The 24,960-nt window shown below is 40.3% G+C and overlaps 1 protein-coding gene and 1 long non-coding RNA gene across 3 annotated transcripts in view; one reads left to right on the top strand and one right to left on the bottom strand.

Annotated features, from left to right (window-relative positions):
- The window catches only part of ESR1 (estrogen receptor 1), a 303,200-nt gene that overhangs the window by 12,451 nt on the left and 265,789 nt on the right, over positions 1–24,960 (bottom strand). Inside the window, exon 7 of one of the 2 annotated variants that reach the window (XM_054558336.2) lies at positions 12,041–12,123. The exons of the other annotated variant lie outside the window; for it this stretch is intronic. Coding sequence (XP_054414311.2) covers positions 12,041–12,123 — 83 coding nt within the window. Of the gene's footprint in view, positions 1–12,040; positions 12,124–24,960 lie in introns of those variants that run through there. 2 annotated transcript variants of the gene reach the window in all.
- LOC129060107 (uncharacterized) lies at positions 3,615–24,827 on the top strand. The gene is made up of 2 exons (XR_008526533.2): positions 3,615–3,779; positions 24,312–24,827. It is a non-coding gene; the product is annotated as an uncharacterized LOC129060107 (long non-coding RNA).

The following is a 24,960-nucleotide window of genomic DNA, read 5'->3' as shown; positions in this document are numbered from 1 at the left end:
CCCTCACTCTCAATTCTGCTGTCCCTCACCTTCTCTCATTTTGCTAGGACATTCTCCCTTCCTTTTCCTCTTTCCATCTCCACCCCAGAGGAACCTCCTTCTCCATTTCTCAGTGCTTTTCTAGATAACGGAGTCTTCTGGAAGCTGGAGGAGGTGTGCTGTACACTGCAGTGCCTGTGCGGTGTGGCTGTGCCCAGAAGGAAGCTCTAGTACAACTAGGGGTCCCCTTGCCATGGGCCTCCATGGAGATGGGGGACACATCTAAATGTCCCTGGAGAAGTGAGAGATGCTGATGCCTATGGCATACCAGATGCTTGAGGACAAACTCTTCAAGCCAGGCCAGATTTTCTTTCTGTTCCCAAAGGAAGGATGTGACAGCAGACCCTGAGAGAGTCCTTCATTCTATCGCATCTTGATCAAAAACAGAATGACTCAAAGGAAAAACTGAAGAAAATTCCTCAAGTCACAATTTAAGTAGTCTGGACCAGAAAGCTGCCACTCAGCTTAGAGAAGGAGGAGCTTTCAGCACTCTCAGAGGTCCTAGGGATGAGTCACACATCAGCCTTTTGGGTGTCCTGCCAGGGACTCATTCTACAACCAAATAGCGTGCTTGCTCTAAAGTGCCACTGAAGCTGATCGTCCAATGAACACCATGTTTGTTGTATGCTTCTCCTATGATTGTGATTCTTTTGTGGTTCCGGGAGTGGCACTGTCCCTAACAGGGTGTTTGGACAGCCCGAGGCTGCTGCTGCCACTTCGTGGAAGGGACTGTACTGGATGTCCTACAATGTGCAAGACAGTCCCAAACAATGAATGATTTGTTCCAGTTCCTATGCCTCTCAAATGCCCTACTGAACTAAATCTACTACAAATAAAAATCTATAGTGGCTGGGTGCAATGGCTCATGCCTGTAACCCAGCACTTTGGGAGGCCGAGGCAGGCAGATCACTTGAGGTGAGGAGTTCAAGACCATCCTGGCCAGCATGGTGAAATCCTGTCTCTACTAAAAATACAAAACTTAGTCAGGCGTGGTGTCAGGTGCCTGTAATCCCAGCTACTCAGGAGGCTGAGGCAGGAGAATCACTTGGACCTGGGAGGTGGAGGTTGCAGTGAGCCGAGATCGCACCACTGCACTCTAGCCTGGGTGACAGAGTGAGACTCCATCTCAAAAAAAAAAAAAAAAAAGTAGTGAAAAGTGTTGAAAAGCTTTCACATGGCCGTGCCCAAAAGGTCCAGTCTATGAACTGGTTATAGAGAAGGAAGTTTAAATGGAATATATTTTCTCCAAATTATTAAATAGCTTATTCACTTTATGCAATTTGGCAATTGAATGTATTACGTCAGCTTTTCAACCATGCATTTAATTGAAATGATTTCAGTGCAGTTGAACAGGTACTACAAAAACAATACAACTGGATATAAATATGTAGAGAGGAGAGGTAAGACTCTACTAAATAAAATTAGAGCCAACAATTATAAAATAGTACACATCAATGAAATATTGTCGTTGCCTCCTGTATGTTTTAAAATACATTTGTAACATGATAAGAAATCCATTTTTGTGCAATGTACATATTAAAATTATTTTGAGGTTTGTATCTGTTTTACATTGACATTGTCTCCAGAGTTTTCCTACACGCTTCCTGATAGCCTCTTACATGTTTTTTTGTTTGTTTCTTTTTCCAATCCATTTTGTCTTCTCCATTGCTCATCCAAAGGATATAATCTCCAAGGCCTTGTTAAATTCTAGAGACTGACTGAATATTTGCCTTGAATGTAGTGGGCTATTAAGATAGGATAAATGTTTCTATCCATTTTGGCTCTTTTTCATCTTATAACAAAGGGAATCACTTTGACAGTACACTTATAATAAAGCCAGACTCATTTGCAAAATTACTTCATTTTTTATTCTTCTTTCACTTCCACAGTCTTTCAATTTTCCTGGCATGTGTTTTAGCCCATTTTTTGTTGTTTATAACAGAATACCTGAAACTGGATAATTTACAAAGAAAAGGAATTCATTTCCTACAGTTACGGAGGTTGAGAAATCCTAGGTCAAGGGAACACATTGGGTGAGGGCCTTCTTTCTGGTGGGGACTCTGCAGGGTCCCGAGATGGCTCACATGGCAAGGAGGCTGAGTGTGCTAGTGCAGGTCTCTCTTCCTTCTCTTATAAAGCTACCAGTCCCGCTCCTGGGATAATTCATTGATCCATTAACCCGTTATTCCGTGAATGGTTTCAACCACTCATGAGCGCAGAACCTTCTTGAACCAATAACCTCTTAAAGGTCCCACTTCTCAATACTGCCACATTGGGGATTAAATTTCAACATGAGTTTTGGAAGGGACAAACATTCAGACCACACAGTAGCATATTTTTACTAATCGATTTATTTTTTTCTCTCCTTTTATCACACACAAATAGGTTGGTTAGTTTTTAGTTTTCTCAGTCTGGTGTCCATCTCTTGCTCTACTTTTTCATATGCCTGTACTTCTTGGACAAAAAGCCTCTGATCATCTTCTCATATCCAAACATTCATTATAAGTACATATAAGCATTTTATTACTTTATTATGTTTCCTACTTTAGTCAAGCTTGGGCATCTGCATTGAAATATATATCATTTTATTTTAGTATAGTTTAATATAATTTCTCCTTTATATGATGGTTATAAAATACATTAAATTTTTAATTATATGTACAGGTAAATTATTACCTATTTGTTTCATTTAAAAGTAGTCAAAGGAATATGTATGTTTTATTAGACTGGTAGTTTGTTACTGGCAATTCAAGGAGATTTTTTCTCTTAAGGTTTGTGAATCTCAAACTTGGCTGTCTCTCAGAATCTCCTGTGGAGTTTTACAAGATGCAGCTGTCAGGTTCCATCCAAACCTGATGATTGGAAGCTGAGGGTGGAGCCCTGATATCAGTGCTTTTAAAAAACTCTCCATTAACAGCCAGGATGACGAATCATGAGACTATCTTAGCTTCTTTGTATTGTGGCTACTAAAATGTAAAATCTTGAAAACATGGACTGTATCCTTGTTTTGTGAAAAGAGCCCTATCACGATGCTACAATGACTTTAAGAGGATGACCTATCCATGGATATCCTTGCTCCTCCATGCCTGTTCTGCCTTTCTGGCTGAACTGGTTAGAATGGAGATAACTCTTAGGATGACTTTGGAAGCCACCCATTCATGATGGCAGAGCCCTCAACAGCCTGAGTCCCTGAGTGACCACATAAAACAGGGTTATGATATTAACCTGTTCATGGACCCAGCATTGTTAAGTAAATAAGAAATAAACTGCTAGGTGTTTGAGCCATTATACATTTTGTAGCCTATTTGTTATAGTAGGTGTCCTACTCTAATGCAAGATGAGAACTATTTTATGACTTACTGATGGGAAAGTGAATACGTTTGTATAAAGAGGAATAAAGACAGGAATGTTTTGTATACCTCCTTTTGTGGCCATTTCCTACATTCTTAAGGCTTTAGTAAACTTTGCAAAGTTACTTAGAAATCATTTCTCTTCCCTAATGCCAATACTGCCACACTTTGTTATGGAAACCACAATCTAAATTCTAGAACCACCTAGACATCCCCCCATGATGCTATCCATTCATTCTGAATACTAACATACTTCATAGCAACCAATTTGTTCAAAGAACTAAGGAGAAAGCTTAAGACACTTGAATGTTTAGTTTGATAAAGCCCTCAACATTACTGAAGACTTCAAAGAGATTGCTCTATGGCATAGAGGAACTAACTTCTCATTATGTGAGTTGAATAAAGAGATTATTGCTTTGGGAAATATTTGTTCATAGATAGGAAACTTCCATCCTTCTACTGATGTGTATTTGTTTACCTGAAAGGTGAAGAGCCTGGCTCATAACCCAATCCTTGAGCAAATGTGTATTGTTAGACTAGTGTGTATAAGACCATACACTCATCAAAGTCCTAAGAGTTCTCAAAGAGAGACGACGGTGAAGATGAGTGTTTTTGCTGGAACCCAGCAAGGGAACATGGCAGTCCTATTCATTTGGTATTGCTATATACCCACTTGGCACAGATGACTACATCACCAACCATATGCCTCTGATTCAGTGACATTTTTCAACTTGGTATAATTTTTTAGTGATATCTACTAGATGTTCTAGAAAGTCAATACTTGGTGCATCAACACATTCATAGTGAAACTGATGAACTGGTTCAGTTGACTTGAGAAAAAAATCTTAAATGTGCACTTTTTTAAAAGAATTTAATGTCTCACCTTTAAATATAAAGTCCCAGTTTTTAATTTTTATAAGAAATATATTTATTTAAATATTAATTATTAATAATAAAATAAATATTTATTTAAATAAATATTAAGTATTTATTTAAATACATTTTGTAATAAATATAGCCTTTTTAATAAAATATTATAGCCTAATACCTTTTGGGACAAAGCCATTACGGATCTATATTTTCCTTAGGAGCCTTCTTTTCATTAGTTGTATCTGTAATATATTTTAAAACAGTCAGGGTTCTGGATTTCCTACTCCACAGTCAGTTACTATCTTCCCAAGGTCAGAAAGGAGATGATGTAAAGACACATTTGGAAAATTCACAGTCCATCTATTGCAGAGGAGTTTGCAGAAGGTTCCATGTGGAACTTCTAGTCCCACTGGGGTGACCTAGTCTCAGAGGTTTTGAGGGTTTCCTTTTTTCCTAGAAAAGGCAGACCAAAACATCCTGGATACATTTGTTTCCCTGGATCCTACCTTTTCTTGCCTGGTATTTCAACAATAATTAAGCCACAATGCAGAGCAGGAAGCCTCTCTTGCACACTGGGGAAGATTATGTTTTCCAAGGATGACCACACCGATATCTCCTATCCACAAGCTTTTCTACAAGGTGTTCTTGGCACTCTTCCCATGGAGATATGGGATCTGGGCCCTCTCCCTTGAAACTGAGTGGACTCATGACTCACTTGTAATCAACACAATGGGCTGGAAGTGACACATTACCACTTCTAAGTGCACGTCATAGAAGGCTACGAAACTTTTTTTTTTGTCAGCTGGGACACTTGCTTTTGGAGCCCTCGCCACTTTGTGAGAGGTCTAGTGTCCTATGCTGGATATCAGACAGGTCTCCCAGTTGACAGCTCCAGCTGATGTCCCAGCCAACAGCCAACATCAATTGCTAGCCTATGAATAAAGATGCCTCAAGGTGGCTCCAGCCCATAACTCTCAAATTACCCCTGGTTGACGACTCTCCCCATCTAAGACTTCAGACATTGTGAACATGAGACAAGCCATTCCCTCTGTGTCTTATCCAAATTTATGATCCATAGAGTCCAAACTTTTTTTTCTAGCTGTTAAATTTAGCAGTCAGCAGCAGTAACCAGAACACACTTGGACACCTTTTTTCTTTTTCCTTTTTTTTTTGAAAGAGAGATAGGGTCTTGCTCTGTCACCCAGGCTGGAGTGCAGTGGTGTGATCATGACTCACTGCAGCCTCAAACTCCTGCACTCAAGCAATCCTCCCACCTCAGCCTCTCAAGTAGCTGGGTCTATAGACACACACCACCATGCCCAGCTATACCTAGACATCTATGCCAGACACTTCAGGAGGAAAGTGATCCAGAAGAGGAAGATAGGAGATTTGACTCCTGACCTCATACACCAAGAGGTGGAATAGAATTTCGATGCTTCCTGCCCCATGTTATAAACTCTGCCTGCCAATGCTCTGGCCTAGCTCTCATCCACGCAGTCAGTGGTAAGGGCTTCAGTGCATCCTATCAGCTATGGTGTAAAGTTAATGGTTTTCATAGGAGACCTTTAGTCTGATCACCACCAAGGTGATTATCAAAACACGTGGATCATCCCCTAATTGGTAAAGATCTGTACTCCGGTTTCTCATCACGGAATAAATGACTTTGAATTGTCAGTTGCACAATCCTTGCCAAAGTCCTACTTGTGAGAAATAGACTTTGTAGAACTTTGTCTGAAAAAGAGTTTTCATGTTGAATAACTGGTCTATTTTTTTTTTCAATTAAAAGCCTGTGAACCTTATAATAAAATGTGTTCTTTTTGTTTTGGCCAAGCAAAGGAAATTTAAAGCCAAACTTGCAGTTCATCCTGGGAACTGTAAAGATACACTTCTATGTGTGTGTATTAGTTCATTTTCACACTGCTGATAAAGACATACCTGAGACTGGGAAGAAAAAGAGGTTTAATTGGCCTTATAGCTCCACATGCCTGAGAGGCCTTAGAATCGTGGTGGGAGGTGAATGGCACTTCTTTTTTTTTTTTTTTTATTATACTTTAAGTTCTAGGGTACATGTGCACAACGTGCAGGTTTGTTACATAGGTATACATGTGCCATGTTGGTTTGCTGTACCCATCAACTCATCATTTACATTAGGTATTTCTCCTAATGCTATCCCTCCCCCAGCCCCCCAACCCCTGACAGGCCCCGGTGTGTGATGTTCCTTGCACTGTGTCCCTGTGTTTTCATTGTTCAACTCCCACCTATGAGTGAGAATATGCAGTGTTTGGTTTTATGTCCTCATGATAGTTTGCTTAGAATGATGGTTTCCAGCTTCATCCACATCCTTGCAAAGGACATGAACTCGTCCTTTTTTATGGCTGCATAGTATTCCATGGTGTATATGTGCCACATTTCCTTTATCCAGTCTGTCATTGATGGACATTTGGGTTGGTTCCAAGTCTTTGGTATTGTGAATAATGCTGCAATAAACATATGTGTGCATATGTCTTTATAGTAGCATGATTTATAATCCTTTGGGTATATACCCACTAATGAGATCACTGGGTCAAATGGTATTTCTAGTTCTAGATCCTTGAGGAATCACCACACTGTCTTTCACAATGGTTGAATTAATTTACACTCCCACCAACAGTGTAAAGGTATTCCTATTTCTCCACATCCTCTCCAGCATCTGTTGTTTGCTGACTTTTTAATGATCACCATTCTAACTGGCGTGAGATGGTATCTCATTGTGGTTTTGATTTGCATTTCTCTGATGACCAGTGATGATGAGCATTTTTTCATATGTCTGTTGGCTGCATAAATGTCTTGAGAGGTGTCTGTTCATATCCTTTGCCCACTTTTTTGATGGGTTTGTTTTTTCCTTGTAAATTTGTTTAAGTTCTTTGTAGATTCTAAGATATTAGCACTTTGTCAGATGGGTGGATTGCAAAAATTTTCCCCCACTCTGTAGGTTGCCTGTTCACTCTGATGATAGTTTCCTTTGCTGTGCAGAAGCTCTTTAGTTTAATTAGATCCAATTTGTCTATTTTGGCTTTTGTTGCCATTGCTTTTGGTGTTTTAGTCATAAAGTCTTTGCCCATGCCTATGTCCTGAATGGTATTGTGTAGGTTTTCTTCTACGTGTTAGGTCTTACATTTAAGTCTTTAATCCTTCTTGAGCGAATTTTTGTATACAGTGTAAGGAAGGGATCCAGTTTCAGCTTTCTGCATATGGCTAGCCAGTTTTCCCAGCACCATTTATCAAATAGGGAATCCTTTCCCCATTGCTTGTTTTGGTCAGGTTTGTCAAAGATCAGATGGCTGCAGACGTGTGGTGTTATTTCTGAAGCCGTTCTGTTCCATTGGTCTATATATCTGTTTTGTACCAGTACCATGCTGTTTTAGTTACTGTAGCCTTGTAGTATGGTTTGAAGTCAGGTAGTGTGATGCCTCCAGCTCTGTTCTTTTTGCTTAGGATTGTCTTGGCTATGCAAACTCTTTTTTGGTTCCATGTGAGCTTTAAAGTAGTTTTTTCCAAGTCTGTGAAGAAAGTCAATGGTAGCTTGATGGGGATAGCATTGAATCTATAAATTACCTTGGGCAGTATGACCATTTTCATGATATTGATTCTTCCTATCCATGAGCATGGAATGTTCTTCCATTTGTTTGTGTCCTCTTTTATTTCATTGAGCAGTGGTTTGTAGTTCTCCTTGAAGAGGTCTTTCACATCCCTTGTAAGTTGGATTCCTAGGTATTTTATTCTCTTTGTAGTAATTGTGAAGGGGAGTTCACTCATGATTTGGCTCTCTGTTTGTCTATTATTGGTGTACAGGAATGCCTGTGATTTTTGCACACTGATTTTGTATCCCGAGACTTTGCTGAAGTTGCTTATCAGCTTAAGGAGATTTTGGGCTGAGATGATGGGGTTTTCTCAATATACAATTGTGTCATCTGCAGACAGAGACAATTTGACTTCCTCTTTTCCTAATTGAATACCCTTTATTTCTTTCTCTTGCCTGATTGCCCTAGGCAGAACTTCCAACACTATGTTGAATAGGAGTGGTGAAAGAGGGTGTTCTTATCTTGTGCTGGTTTTCAAAAGGAATGCTTCCAGGTTTTGCCCATTCAGTAGGATATTGGCTGTGGGTTTGTCATAAATAGCTCTTATTATTTTGAAGTACGTTCCATCAATACCTAATTTATTTAGAGTTTTTAGCATGAAAGGCTGTTGAATTTTGTCAAAGGCCTTTTCTGCATCTATTGAGATAATCATGTGGTTTTTGTCATTGGTTCTGTTTATGTGATGGATTACATTTATTTATTTGCATATGTTGAACCCAGGGATGAAGCTGACTTGGTTTTGGTGGATAAGCTTTTTGATGTGCTGCTGGATTTGGTTTGCCAGTATTTTATTGAGGATTTTCACACCGATGTTCATCAGGTATATTAGCCTAAAATTCTCTTTTTTTGTTGTGTCTCTGCCAGGTTTTGGTATCAGGATGATGCTGGCCTCATAAAATGAGTTAGAGAGGAGTCCCTCTTTTTCTATTGATTGAAATAGTTTCAGAAGGAATGGTACCAGCTCCTCTTTGTACCTCCGGTAGAATTCGACTGTGAATCCATCTGGTCCTGGACATTTTTGGTTGGTAGGCTATTAATTATTGCCTCAATTTCAAAACCTGTTATTGGTCTCTTCAGAGATTCAACTTCTTCCTGGTTGAGTCTTGGGAGGGTGTATGTGTCCAGGAATTTATCTACTTCGTCTAGATTTTCTAGTTTATTTGCATAGAGGAGTTTATAGTATTCTCTGAAGGTAGTTTGTATTTCTGTGGGATTGGTGGTGATATCCCCTTATCATTTTTTATTGCGTCTATTTGATTCTTCTCTCTTTGCTTCTTTATTAGTCTTGATAGTGGTCTATCAATTTTGTTGATCTTTTCAAAAAAACCAGCTCCTGGATTCATTGATTTTTTGAAGGATTTTTTGTGTCTCTGTCTCCTTCAATTCTGCTCTGATCTCAGTTATTTCTTGCCTTCTGCTTGTTTTTGAATTGATTTGCTCTTGCTTCTCTAGTTCTTTAAATTGTGATGTTAGGGTGTCGATTTTAGATCTTTCCTGCTTTCTCTTGTGGGCATTGAGTGCTATAAATTTCCCTCTACACACTGCTTTAAATGTGTCCCAGAAATTCTGGTACATTGTGTCTTTGTTCTCATTGGTTTCAAAGAACATCTTTATTTCTGCCTTCATTTTGTTATTTACCCAGTAGTCATTCAGGAGCAGGTTGTTCAGTTTCCATGTAGTTCTGTGGATTTGAGTGAGTTTCTTAATCCTGAGTTCTAATTTGATTGCACTGTGGTCTGAGAGACAGTTTGTTGCGACTTCTGTTCTTTTACATTTGCTGAGGAGTGTTTTACTTCCAATTGTGTGGTCTATTTTAAAATAAGTGCAATGTGGTGCTGAGAAGAATGTATATTCTGTTGATTAGGGGTGGAGAGTTCTGTAGATGTCTATTGGGTCCGCTTGGTCTAGAGGTGAGTTCAAGTCCTGGATATCCTTGTTAACCTTCTGTCTCGTTGATCTGTTTAATATTGACAGTGGGGTGTCTCCCAGTCTCCCATTATTATTGTGTGGGAGTCTAAGTCTCTTCGTAGGTCTCTAAGGACTTGCTTTATGAATCTGGGTGCTCCTGTACTGGGTAGGTATATATTTAGGGTAGTTAGCTCTTCTTGTTGTGGCCATCTTTGTCTCTTTTGATCTTTGTTGGTTTAAATTCTGTTTTATCGGAGACTGGGATTGCAACCCCTGCTTTTTTTTTTTTTCTTTCCATTTGCTCGGTAGATCTTCCTTCATCCCTTTATTTTGAGCCTATGTGCGTCTTTGCACGTGAGATGGGTCTCCCGAATACAGCACAGTCTTGACTCTTTATCCAATTTGCCAGTCTGAGTCTTTTAATTGGAGCATTTAGCCCATTTACATTTAAGGTTAATATTGTTATGTTTGAATTTGATCCTGTCATTATGATGTTAGGTGGTTATTTTGCCCGTTAATTGATGCAGTTTCTTCATAGCGTCGATGGTCTTTACAATTTGGAATATTTTTGCAGTGGCTGGTACTGGTTGTTCCTTTCCATGTTTAGTGCTTCCTTCAGGAGCTCTTGTAAGGCAAGCCTGGTGGTGACAAAATCTCAGCATTTGCTTGTCTGTAAAGGATTTTATTTCTCCTTCACTTATGAAGCTTAGTTTGGCTGGATATGAGATTCTGGGTTGAAAATTCTTTTTTTAAGAATTTTTTAGAATGTTGAATATTGGCCCCCACTCTCTTCTGGCTCGTAGGGTTTCTGCTGAGAGATCCCGTTAGTCTGATGGGCTTCCCTTTGTGGGTAACCCGACTTTTCTCTCTGGCTGCCCTTAACATTTTTTCCTTCATTTCATACTTGTTTAATCTGAAAATTATGTGTCTTGGGGTTGCTCTTCTTGAAGAGTATCTTTGTGGTGTTCTCTGTATTTCCTGAATTTGAATGTTGACCTGCCTTGCTAGGTTGGGGAAGTTGTCCTGGATAATATCCTGAAGAGTGTTTTCTAACTTGATTCCATTCTCCCCGTCACTTTCCAGTACACCAATCAAACATATATTTGTTTTTTTCACATAGTCCCATATTTCACACATTCCCATATTTCTTGGAGGCTTTGTTCATTTCTTTTCACTCTTTTTTTCTCTCGTCTTGTCTTCTCACTGTATTTCATTAATTTGATCTTCAATCACTGATATCCTTTCTTCCACTTGATCAAATCAGCTATTGAAGCTTGTGCATACATCACGAAGTTCTCATGCTGTGGTTTTCAGCTCCATCAGGTCATTTAAGGTCTTCTCTACACTGTTGATTCTAGTTAGCCATTCATCTAACCTTTTTTCAAGGTTTTTAGCCTCCTTGCGATGGGTTAGAACATGCTCCTTTAGCTTGGAGAAGTTTGTTATTACTGACCTTCTGAAGCCTACTTCTGTCAACTCATCAAACTCATTCTCCATCCAATTTTGTTCCTTTGCTGGTGAGGAGCTGCGATCCTTTGGAGGAGAAGAGGCACTGTGGTTTTTGGAATTTTCCACTTTTCTGCTCTGATTTCTCCCCATCTTTGTGGTTTTATCTACCTTTGGTCTTTGATGTTGGTGACCTACAGATGGGGATTTGGTGTGGACGTCCTTTTTGTTGATGTTGATGCTATTCCTTTCTGTTTGTTAGTTTTCCTTCTAACCGTCAGGCCCCTCAGCTGCAGGTCTGTTGGAGTTTGCTGGAGGTCCACCCCAGACCCTGTTTGCCTGGGTATCACCAGCGGAGGCTGCAGAACAACAAATATTGCTGCCTGATCCCTCCTCTGGAAGCTTCGTCCCAGAGGGCACCTGCCTGTTTGAAGTGTCTGTCGGCCCCTACTGGTAGGTGTCTCCCAGTCAGGCTACATGGGGGTCAGGGATCTGCTTGAGGTGGCGGTCTCTTGGTTTACTTGGAGCTCGAACACTGTGCTGAGAGAACCACTGCTCTCTTCAGAGCTGTCAGACAGGGATGTTTAAGTCTGCAGAAGCTGTCTGCTGCCTTTTGTTCTGCTATGTGCTGCCCCCAGAGGTGGAATCTAGAGAGGCAGTAGGCCTTGATGAGCTGAGGTGGGCTCTGCCCAGTTCAAGCTTCCCAGTTGCTTTGTTTACACTGTGAGCTACTCAAGCTTCATCAATGGCAGACGACCCTCCCCCCCGTCAAGCAGCAGCATTGCAGGTTGATCTCAGACTGCTGTGCTAGCAGTCAGCAAGGCTCCACGGGTGTGGGACCCACTGAGCCAGGCAAGGGAGGGTATCTCCTGGTCTTCCAGTTATCAAGACTGTGGGGGAAAAGTGCAGTATTTTGTCAGGAGTGTACCGTTTCTCCAGGTACAGTCTGTCATGGCTTCCCTTGGCTAGGAAAGGGAAATCCCCTGACCCCTTGCACTTTGTGGGTGAGGCGACACCCCGCCCTGCTTTGGCTCACCCTCCGTGGGCTGCACCCACTGTCCAACCAGTCCCAGTGAGATGAACCAGGTGCCTCAGTTGGAAATGCAGAAATCACCTGCCTTCTGCTTCGATCTCGCTGGGAGCTACAGACCAGAGCTGTTCCTATTCAGCCATCTTGGAAGCAACGAAAAGATTGATTTTTAAATGGAAAAAAATATGTTTTCCTGACAGAGTATAAAAATATAAAAGAGTATCTAACCCACTGCAAAGAGAGGTCTTATGAAATTCAAGGGGTGAACCCTGGCTTTCCGTGAAAAGAAAGGCCGTCTTGGTCAAAGTAAACATAGGCATTTGCAGTCCATATCGTCAGAAGAAGGACAGCCTGCTGGTCCAGCAAGCATACTTCTTCCTTATGCTCGTGAAAGGCACTTCTTACATGGCAGCAGCAAGAGAAAATGAGGAAGATGCAAAAGCGGAAACCCTGATAAAACCATGAGATCTCGTGAGACTTACTCACTACCACAAGAACAGTATGGGGAAACCGGCCTCATGATTCAAATTGTTTCCCACCAGGTCCCTCTCACAACACTTTGGAATTATGGGAGTATAATTCAAGATGAGATTTGGGTGGGGACACAGAGCCAAACCATGACATTCCACCCCTGGCACCTCCAAATCTCATGTCCTCACATTTCAAAAGCAATCATGCCTTCCCAACAGTCTCCCAAAGTCTTAACTCACTTCAGAATTAACCAAAAGTCCACAGTCCAAAGTCTCATCTGAGACAAGGCAAGTCCCTTTTGCCTATGAGCCTGTAAAATCAAAATCAAGCTAGTTACTTCTTAGATACAATAGGGGTTTAGGCATTGGGTAAATACAGCAGTTCCAAATGGGAGAAATTGGCCAAAACAAAGGGGTTACAGGGCCCACGCAAGTCTAAAATCCACCAGGGCAGTCAAATTCTAAAGCTTCAAAATATCTCCTTTGACTAAATGTCTCACATCCAGGTCATGCTGATGCAAGATGTAGGTTCCCATAGTCTTGGGCAGCTCTGCCCCTGTAGCTTTATATATAAAAAGTATATATATATATAGTATATATATACACTATATATATACTATATATATATAGTGTATATATAGTATATATACACTATATATATACTATATATATACACTATATATATAGTGTTATATACACTATATATATAGTGTGTATATATAGTATATATATACACACTATATATATAGTGTATATATATACTATATATACATATAAAGTATATATAAAAAGTATATATATATATATATATACACACACACACTGGTATAGCCACCACCACCTCCAACTGTGACTGCTTTCACAGGCTGGCGTTGAGTGTCTGTGGCTTTTCCAGGCACATGGTGCAAGCTGTCAGTGGATCTACCATTCTGAGGTCTGGAGGACAGTGGTCCTCCTCTCACAGCTCCACTAGGCAGTACCCCAGTGGGGACTCTGTGTGGGGGTTCCAATCCCACATTTCCCTTCCTCATCGCCCTAGCAGAGGTTCTCCATGAGGGCCCCACCCCTGCAGCAAATGTTTGCCTGGGCATCCAGGCATTTCCATGTATCTTCTGAAATATAAGTGGAGGTTCCCAAACCTCAATTCTTGACTTCCGTGTACACACAGGCTCAACACCACATGAAAGCTGCCAAGGTTTTGGGCTTGCACCCTCTGAAACCATGGGCTGAGCTGTACCTTAGCCCCTTTTAGCAATAGCTGGAGCGGCTGAGATGCAGGGCACCAAGTTCCTAGGCTGCACACAGCATGGGGACCCTGGGACTGGCCCACAAAACTGTTTATTTTCCTCCTAGGCTTCTGGGTCTGTGATGGGAGGGGCTGCCATGAAGACCTATGACATGCTCTGGAGATGTTTTCCCCATTGTCTTGGGGATTAACATTTGGCTCCTTGTTACTTATGCAAATTTCTGTAGCCAGCTTGAATTTCTCCTCAAAAAAATGGGTTTTTCTTTTCTACTGTATCATCAGGCTGCAAATTTTCTGAACTTTTGTGCTGTTTCTCTTTTAAAACAGAATGCTTTTAACAACACCCAAGTCACCTTTTGAATGTTTTGCTGCTTATAAATTTCTTTTACCAGATATCCCAAATCATTTCTCTCAAGTTCAAAGTTCCACAAATCTCTACAGCAGGGGCAAAATGCCACCAGTCTCCTTGCTAAGACATAACAAGAGTCACCTTTGCTCCACTTCCCAACAGTTTCTTCATCCCCATCTGAGACCACCTCAGCCTGGACCTTTTTGTTCATATCACTATCAGCATTCTTGTCAAGGTCATTTAACAAGTCTCTAGGAAGTTTCAAACTTTCCCACATTTTCCTGTCTTCTTTTGAGCCCTCCAAACTGCTCCAACCTCTCCCTGATATCCAGTTCCAAGATTGCTTCCACATTTTCGGCTATCTTTTCAGCAACACCCTACTCCTCATACCAATTTACTGTATTAGTCCATTTTCGTGCTGCTGATAAAGATATACCCGAGACTGGGAAGAAAAAGAGGTTTCATTGGACTTACAGTTCCACATGGCTGGGGAGGGCTCAGAATCATGGTGGGAGGTGAAAGGCACTTCTTACATGGTGGTGGCAAGAGGAAAAATGAGGAAGATGTAAAAGTGGAAACCCCGGATAAAACCATCAGATCTCTTGAGACTTATTCACTACAATGAGAACAGTATGGAGGAAACCACTCCCATGATTCAAATGATCTCTCACTGGGTCCCTCCCACAACACATGGAAATTACGGGAGTAAAATTCAAGATGAAATTTGAGTGGGGACACAGAGCCAAACCATATCAGTGTGCCGATCTGTCTCCTGGATTTATTATTTTCTTCAGATTATCCTCAATTTATAATGATTGTGTCAAATATTGGTTTACCCCTTTACACTGCATAAAATTTGGTAAGGCATTTCAAATTCTCTGTGGAATATGTAATATACAAATAAAATTATGAAAATCACACCCCTTCATTCCTTGCCAAATCAATGAACAATGTTAATGTGAACAGAAGTGTTTATAAAACATCATGAAACACCTATCTGACACTTAGACTAAAATGCAGAAAAAAAATGACATACAATCTGAGCATATATAATTGGCCAATATGCGCATGTCCGTATCACCCTGAATTGAACAGCCTGCTTAATAGCCTGCAAAGCTTTGCAATAGTCACTAATAAATGAGAGTCATATCATCTTGGTTCTGGTTTGCAAATGTATCACATGAGCCAGAAACCTTCAAATGTATTTTCCCTCTTTTTCCTGGGCTAGAATTGAAATGGCTGAGAGTTCTCTCTGATTATTTTTAAAAAGATAACTAGTGTTGAAAGTTCCTCTTTTTGAGAGATGAGTGGGCAAGTGAATGGTGCATATTCTTTAGGTGTATTGTTTCCATCATTCTAAGTGAGCACTACATGGATGAAAACTGTATTGAAAAAGTGTCACATGAGTGCTCATAACAGGTTTATCTCATTTTTCCTTAATGAGAGGAAGGTTATATTACATTGCAAAAATAGAGCCACAGAATTCCAGAATCGTAAATCTTAAAAGGGCCTTAAGATGATCATCTAGTTCAGTGGTCTTTAAAACATTTTGAGAGTAAAAACCCCTTTTAAAACAAACACAAAGATGAACCTCATGTAAAGTCCTCATATGCAATCTGGATGAAGTCAAACTTCTCTGATTAAAGCAAGAGAAATGTCGCAGGGTGGGGGCACCAGAGCCCATTCACTCCAACTTTCCCTCACTACCCTGTGCACCTATCCTCTGGTGACCCCATGGCTTCTTCCATAATACTTGGCTTCAGCAGAAGAAAGTGTAAAAACCACTGATCTCCAGAGAATGAGAAGACAAGCCACAGACTGGGAGAAAATATTTGCAAAAGACATACCTGCTAAATGACTGTTATCCAAAATATACAAAGAGCTTTTAAAACTCAACGATAAGAACACAAACAACCTGATTAAAAAAATGGACCAAAGACTTTAACAGATACCTCACCACAGAAAACATGCAGATGGCAAATAAGCTTATTAAAAGATGCTCCATGTGATATTATCTGAGAAATGCAAATTAAAACAAAATGAGATACCACAATACACCTGTTAGAATGGCCGAAATCCAGAACATTGACAACACCAAATGCTGATGAGGATGTGGAGCAACAGGAACTCTCAGTCATTGTTGGTGGAAATGGAAAATGGTACAGCCACTTGGGAAGATGGTTTGGCAGTTTCCTTCAAAACTAAACATACTATACAATCCAGCAATTGTGCTCTTGAGTGTTTATCCAAAAGCATTAAAAATGTATATCAACACAATTACCTGCACATGGGTGTTTATAGCAACTTCATTCATAATTGCCAAAACTTGGATGCAACCAACACATCCTTCAGTAGGTGAATGTATAAATAAAGTGTGTATAATCCAGACAACGGAGTAGTAGTATTCAGTGATAAAAAGAAATGAGTTATCAAGCCATAAAAAGACATGGAGGAACCTTAAATGCATATCACTGAGTGAAAGAAGCCAATCCGAAAAGGCTACAAACCTTATGATTCCAAGTATATGACATTCTGGAGAAGGCAAAACTATGGAGACAGTAAAAAGATCAGTAGTTGCCAGGAATGGGGTGGAGGGAGGAATGAATAGGAGGAGCACAGAGGATTTTTAGGGCAATGAAATTATTCTGTATGATATTACAGTGGCGCATACATGTGTCAAAAGCCCTAAAATGCCCAACACCAATGCAAACTATGCACTTTAGGCGATAATGATGTGTCGATATAGGTTCATCAGCTGTAACCAATGTACCTCTCTGGTTGGGGATGCTGATAGGGAGGGAGACTGTGTATGTGCGGGGGCAGGGAATATATGGGAACTTTCTGTACTTGCCACTCAGTTTTGCTGCAAATCTAAATCTGTTCTAAGAAATAAAGTCTTTAAAAATAAAATAAAATAAATAAATTTTAATGTAAAAAATGAAAAACACTGATTCACTACAATTACTAGGAAATTGTTGGGAAACTGAGGCGAAAGGAAGTGAAGGAAGTGGGGTTGCAGATGCTGCATCTGGAGGGGTTTGAGGCAGGGCCGCTAGCCTGGACTTGCCTGAGGTCGGCCAGTTGGTAAATAAGTGGTAGAGCTGGAACTAGAACCCAAACATCCCTCACTTCTGGCCCAGTGCTCAAAAGCTACACAAATAATTTCCTAACTTCAAGGTTTGTGAGAAACTGGAAATGACTGCCAATAGACTCGCCTCCAGAGATATTTGAGAAAACTAATAATTTTCCTGGAATGATTTAGAAACAATTCTGCATTTCAAAACAGGGTGCAGAATGGTGTGGAGAAAGGAAGAAGTGGCAGTGAACTGGCATCTTCTAAGAGTCTCTTTAATTAAGGATTTTCACCAAAATGTTGACAATGGTTACTTTTGTGTGGTGAAATTATGATTTCTTGGGAGATTATTTTGCTTGGTGGCTTTTCTGTATTTTCCAAGTTCTCTGCCTTGGTCATGCATTACTTTCGTAATTTGGTGGAGGAAAATGCTATTAAAAATACAAAATCAAAGTCCCTTTCATTCCTATTATTTCATGATCTTTGTCAACACCTGGACTGTTGAGAGGGAAATCTGGCTGACGAACGGATACTCCAAAGAAAAAGGAGTTTGCTGTATGGACATTACTTATTACTATTTTCATAATATTTCTATCATCCTTAAGGCTGCTCACATTTCTGAAACTCTTCAAGGCTGGCTGTTTTAGCAGGAAGTGGGGCTAACAAATTTGTAATTAAAGCTTCTGTGAATAATGTTCTTAGTTGGAAATGCCTCTGGCATGTTATCACTAGCCTGAGCTACATAAGCAAGTACAAAAGATCAGCTTCAAAGCTGAACAACACATCGTCCTCAGAGGACTTGCAATATGCTAAAAAAGCATGGCACTAAGATTTTTCGAGAAGGTGCTGAGTGTTTGGCTTTCACTGAATGTGAAGGTTACATTGTCTAACTCAATGATTAATACTTGCTATTCCAGGAGAAAGGACAGATGTGTTGCCTGTCAAGATGAAAGTGAATTTTGCATTCTGGGTTTCATCCATAACTGTTGATTCCAATTTTAAAGAATAAATAAATGTTCCCCTGCCAGTCCCCTCCTGACATTCATGCATAGCTGTCCTCAGAGCTAACTACCTGTTCCAACCTGGACCATGAAGCCCAAGCATCTGCTTTCTGTTGCAGAGAATCTGGAGAGTAGACAGCACTTGGTCCTTTGGGCCTTAGTGGGATTAGACAGGGCACCTTCTGAACCAACATCTCCTTGATCACTAGAGAAAGGCACAGCTAGAGTGATAGCACAACCCCATGTTCAGTCCCGTGTCCAGCAGCTTCCTTCAAGCTCATTACTGACCAGGGAAGGACATGCCAACCACACAAAGCAAACAAAGTCTTTGGAAGAGGTTGTCCTTCCCTAGAAAAGTTTTTAAAGAGAGATACACTCACAACAAATCAACTCTCCTCTTTCTTAAAATATCACTTGAAAAAAAAATCAGTGGCAAAGAGCCCAAAACAGAGGATAAGACATAAAATGCAAATGCTTTGAGAACTCAGATTGCCTGGAATAAGCAGTTCATCAGCATTGTGTCTGTGCAGGTCACAAAACTTAAAATGAACATAACAAGCACCTATATAGATGCTAAAATGAAGAAAATTCTCTGAGACAAGATAATTTGTTTCAAAAGGAGATGTTTATAATCGGATCTATGTAGAAATTCCTGGCTGTGGCTCTTTTAGAGCAGAGGGCAGTGGCTGAGCAGCGGGGAAGCTGTCTACCCTCCATAACTCTCCTCTGTCTCATGGCTGGCATTGCATGATAAGGTTACATTCATGTGAATGCTTTCATACACTCTTGGTAAAAGTGTAATTGATAGTTTCCTGGGGCAGTAGGCAATATGTATCAAGAGCAGGCAATATGCAGCAAGAGCCTTAAAAATGTGTATACCCTTTTCACCAGCAAATCAATTTCTAGCAACATATACAAAGTAACAATGAAAAGTGAGCAAAACATGTATGAAAAAAATGCAAAACAAACGTTATTTATAATCCTGAAAGAGAAATCACTTATGTGTTTAACAGCATCAGATTTGTTGAATAAATCATGTTGTATCATCATGACTGATTATATAGTTATTTAAAATCTTATTTTTAAAGAAAGTACATGTATATAATCCTAATTAGAATATGTAAATATAAATATGAATACATGCATACTCAGTATGGATGGAGAATAAAACAGTACCTAATACAAATTGTTAGTTTAAGTAGGTATTGTTCTAAGAGCTAACTTGTATTAAAAATAGCCCTATGAGGTAGGCACTATTATAATCTCCATCTCATGGGCAAGCAAACAGAAGCACAAAGGGTTTAAGCAGCTTGTCTAAAGTCAGACAGCTAAGAAATAGCAGAAAGGGATTTGATCTTGGAATCAAAGTCCCTTGTTCTTGACCCTACACTCTTTTGCAGTAAGATAATCAGAACATCAACATGGTTGGCTAACGTCAGGTGGTTTTATACTTCCTTAATTTATTATTTTGTTTCTGTAAACTTCGTAAAAATCCAATTTAGTGAAAATTATTTTTATATCACAATTTTATATTTAAAAAGAATAATTTTCCGGTTATATCTGTCTTTATCATCAGATCATGAGGTCTTTGAGGTAGGAGCTGCCTTCCTAATTGTTACCACCATTGATATGAGCACTGGGTCACTGCTACGGAGTTGTCCCTAGGTTTCAGGGAGCAGTCGCTATGCCTCACATAAACCACACTGTAGGAACTACTACTCTCTCTATTTTACAGATGAAGCAAGTAAAGGCAACTTTGTATTTCTACCACTTAGCACAATGCCTGGAAAGTAGTAAACACTCAATAAATGGTGATCAAGCTAACAAGCAACAGTTGACAGAGCCACAGACATCACTCTGTTCCATGGAATATTGCTGTCTTTCTTATATGCCAGAAGAAAAATGCAACCTAAAAAGCACATCTAATGTAAAAACTCAGAGGAAATGGAGCTAAATCAACCTCAATCAATTTCAGTCTGCAAAAGCAGCCACGGGCCCCCTGAGGGGAAGTGCTGGAAGAGGTGGAAGCTGGTGGAGAGCTCAATGACCCCATGGGGGAGGCCATGCAGGGCAAGATGGAACTCAACGCAGGGAGTTTGCTTTTCCATCCTTCAGCCCAAGAGAAGCAATTGGAGGGAGCAATGGGCCATGAGTGGCAGATGCAGATGTACATACTCTGGCTAAGTGCTGTGATTCTGGTCTAGACTCAAAACTTTACAGAACAGTTTGATGTTCCATTCCAATTTTTCAGGAAAGCATACATATTCTATTACGTATGCTTTGAATACCCATTGAACAATTCATAGTATCTTGCAGGGAAAGAAAAATTCATTAAAAAACAGTTATTTTACTTTTGGGCTCAGGAAATAAATGGAATTTTGTTGTTGCTGCCTTAAGGTTTTCTTCAGTTCAAGTTTTAAAGTCTTTCAGACTATAGTTAAGTATGCTGGGAACAAGGACAGAGGGAGGGCACCTACTGCCTTTCCAAATATATGGCCTGATTGCACCTCTAGTTCTTTGATTAATGTAGGGAGGCCTTGACTTCAAAATTTTGGTAGGATATTAGATTGCTGAAGATTTTTTCCTTTGAAATAGAGAGTACGCAGAAATGGTGATATTAACTTAGGTTTTTGCACTATCTTATACATCACAACACTGTCTTATACATCGTAACCTATAAGGTTGACAGTACTGCTTAGAATTAGTTAGAGGTCCAGTGGCTTGATGAGACATTCACTGGTAGTTTAATGTTGTTGCCAGAAATTCCCTTGTGTCCTTCTGACTCCAGCTAATCCTACTCATCCTTGAAATCATCTTCATAAAATTAATAAAACCAAATTACTAGGTTTTAAACAAAAGCATAAGCTTTGAATAGAAACACAGCTAAGCATTAACCAGCCTGCCCTATAGCCCAGAGGTCCCCAACTGCCTGGGTTGCAGACTAGTACCAGTCCGTGATCTGTGAGGAACTGAGCCGCACAGCAAGAGGTGAGTGGTGGACAAGGGAGCAATACTGCCTGAACTCCGCCATCTGTCAGATCAGCAGTGGCATTAGAACCTCATAGGAGTGTGAACCCTATTGTGAACTGCCCATGTGAGGGATCTGGGCTGTGTGCCCCTCATGAGAATCTAACTAATGCCTGATGATCTGAGGTGGATCAGTTTCATCCCAAAGCTATCTCCTACCCCACCCCACTCCACCCCATCTATGGAAAAATTTTCTTCCATGAAGCTGGTCCCTGGTACCAAAAAGGTTGGGGACTGCTGCAATAGCTCACTTTCTGACAGCCACTTACCACTTCAAAGTCATGTAGCCCCTGTCACAAAGTCCTAACTTCTACAGATAACATCTTTGATGCTAAAAAAAAAACCCCTGAAGTTTGCCATTTTGAGATATTTTTCAGATCCTGCATTCCAATGAGTTCACTGCTGCCAGCCAGAGTGAGGACCCCCTCCAAGGAACTGACCCAGTGCAAGAATGGAGTTTCTATATCCTTATTATCTCCTCCCCTATGTCCTAACCAATCAGTTACCCCCAGCTCCTCAGCCTCCTTCTTGCCAGAATTCCCTTAAAAAGCCGAGTCCCAGACTTTTTCGAGAGGTGGATTTGAGGTTTCCTTCTGTCTCCTTATTTGGCTGCCACACAATTATTAAACTCTTTCTCTGCTGCAGCTCCTGCTGTTTGGTGTACTGGTCTGTTACCATGCAACATGCCATCAAGCCTGGCGGTTCAATAATGTCCTCGTCACTCAGCAAAGGATCAGTCCTCAGCTAAGGACTCCTTTTTTGGGTCTCTGCAGCACTCAATACTTACTGTCATTACAACCCTGAACTCATAATATTAAAATAATTGGTTAATTATCTTTGCCTCCTACCCAACCTAGTCCATGGAGGAAGTGGACCTTACTCATTTTTACGCAGGCAGTGCCTGGCACAGTTCCAAGCATGATCAGTAGCTCCCCTGCAGTTTGCAGAATGGGTAGTTTTGTAATATACTAGAGAGCTATTTTATTTTAGTGGAAATTCGATTGCCTATGCCAGTAGTTTTCAAACTAGGTTCCACACGCTCCTGAGAATTAAAGATGGATTCTCATAGGTCTTTAAATTGTCTTTAAGAATTTTAAAATTTTATGCTTTTGTCTTAATGATATTCCAAAAGACATGAAGACATTAATATCAGAGTGTTCTGCATCAATTAAGTCAATGGTTCTAAATCCTGGTCACAAATTTTAGTCTTGGGGGATGGTTTTAAACAAATGTTGATATTAAGGCACCACTCTGGGATAATTACATAGGAATCTCTGGGTGTGGGTGCTCATACAGAGATTTTTCTCAAAGCTCCCCTCCTCCACACCCCCAGATGAATTGTGTGGTCAGTCTTAAGACACACCAATCTAGATAATCCATAGAACCCTGAACTGTTTCCCAAGTAACACATTTTTCACAGATGCTTATGAATGCCTTAGAATCTAGCAGTTATATTTTAAGTATCTCAACGAAATACAGAAGCAAACAAAATGCATAAATGATGTGTTCCTGCCAAATCCAAATGACGGACGTTGCAGAATACTGGGCGAGCAAAGGTTTTGGCACAGTTCTGAGCTCAAGCAAGTGCTGGAAGAGCCCAGTTGTGGCCGCATGCTCAGTAGCCTCTCATGTCAGATGCAAAGAGGCCAGGAGTCTGCCCCAGGCATGTTGCAAACAGCAACTTAATTACACTAAACATTGTTATTATCAGTTTCCCTTTTAGTTTGTATTTAATTTATGAATTTGTTTTGCTTTTATACTTACATAAGAGCTATAAACATTTGCAGTTTATATTTGGTGCGGTTGCCAATTTAAGTAGAAGCTACAGTCATTCATATTTAAGCAACATTGGCATACTAAGAACATTTTGTCAGCACTGGGGGAATCAGGGGAGCATTTTTTCCTTTTGTTTTAAAAATTTTTTGAGACGGAGTTTTGCTCTCGTCACCCAGGCTGGAGTGCAATGGCACGATCTTGGCTCACTGCAACCTCTGCCTCCCAGGTTCAAGTGATTCTCCTGCCTTAGCCTCCTGAGTAGCTGGGATTACAGGTGCCCGCCACTATGCCCAGCTAACTTTTTGTATTTTTAGTAGAAATGGGGTTTCACTATGTTGGCCAGGCTGGTCTGGAACTCCTGACTTCAGGCGATGCATCTGCCTCAGCCTCCCAAAGCATTTTTTCCTTTTAAACTGGGTCCATACATTATTCAAATTTAATGCCAATTTACATAATGTCTGGACCCTAGAGAAGGTAGGATAAAATGGTAATCAAATCGAGTCTCTGGGAGATGGCATTCTCCTTTGTTGGTTCTCTTGAGGACACAAAATGATAGGCAGCTTCTCCTCCTGAGGTTCTGAATGTGAATGGAAAATGGCTCCTAACATCCAGAACAGTGCAAGGATTTCCCGTCTTTCAACACCTGCTGCCTTTTTTCACCTCCCATAAATTCATGCTAAAACTGCCTACATTTTCCCCAGGCTACAGGCATTTGGTTGGTTTCCCCAGTTCTCAGAAGCTCCAAGAGAGCTCTGCAACATGATGCAGGAGCAAACTCACACCATTAGGGACCTGAGATGATTCTATTCACAGAACATCTTCATCATGAGAATGCAATCTTTTAACCCGAAAGGGCAGGGGTGAAATTCTCCCACAGAATTTCCACGCAGGAATTTATTTATTACCTGCTAAGAAGAACAGAGTAATTTCTTTCATAGTGACAAAACTAAGGCTTTGTATTTGGAGGGCATAACTAAAGCTCAGTAACACTCATGTGCATCTACTGTGTGCTAGTCATGGTGCAAGATGCTTTACTAACTGGTCATTCTTTCAATTGTCACAACAATTCTGTGAGTTAAGTATCACTATTTCTATTTTTTTATTAGGCTCAGGGAAGCAGCTCATCAAAGGACATCAGTCATCCCCTTTCTGCCAAGGAAGTGGCAGAGTTGCTTCTCCTGAATTCAGTCCTCTCTGATGACAAAGTCTGTGCTATACCATGTTATCAGGAAACTAACAGGAGCCATGAGGCTTGCTTAAGGCAACACCAAAAGTTGGTAGCAGAGAAAGGCTCCAAAGTTGAGTGGCTGCCTACAGAATACAGTCAGCCAGAGAAGAGACAACGAACCACTTAATACTATGAAGTGCCATTTATCTCAAAATAATGGCAATAAGCAAGCTCCCTGGAGAGGAAGCTTGGCATTACAAAGGACTCCAGAGAGAATAGAATCCAATCTTCTCCAATGTGACAACAATGGGCATACCTGACAATGTGCCCATTTACAATTTCCAAGGGCTGCTCCTGTCAGAAACCTTCAACTGTTGAGAATTAATGATTTTCAGTGTTTACAGTCAATATATTTAAAAAATGTTCTTTCATCTAAATACAGGAACTTTCTGAATCATTGTCTTATTTCTAAACATAAAAACATAAACAATCCGAGTAATTGTCTAATAATATAAAGTGAGTGCAAACAATCCAGATCTGGAGAAATCAAATAATCTTTGTGATGAGAACTTGTTATAATTAAGTAT

Source organism: Pongo abelii, chromosome 5 (assembly GCF_028885655.2).
Source record: "Pongo abelii isolate AG06213 chromosome 5, NHGRI_mPonAbe1-v2.0_pri, whole genome shotgun sequence".
Taxonomy (NCBI): Eukaryota; Metazoa; Chordata; class Mammalia; order Primates; family Hominidae; genus Pongo; species Pongo abelii.
Note: the sequence above shows the minus strand (reverse complement) of the source record. Positions and strands in the feature narration are given on the sequence as shown.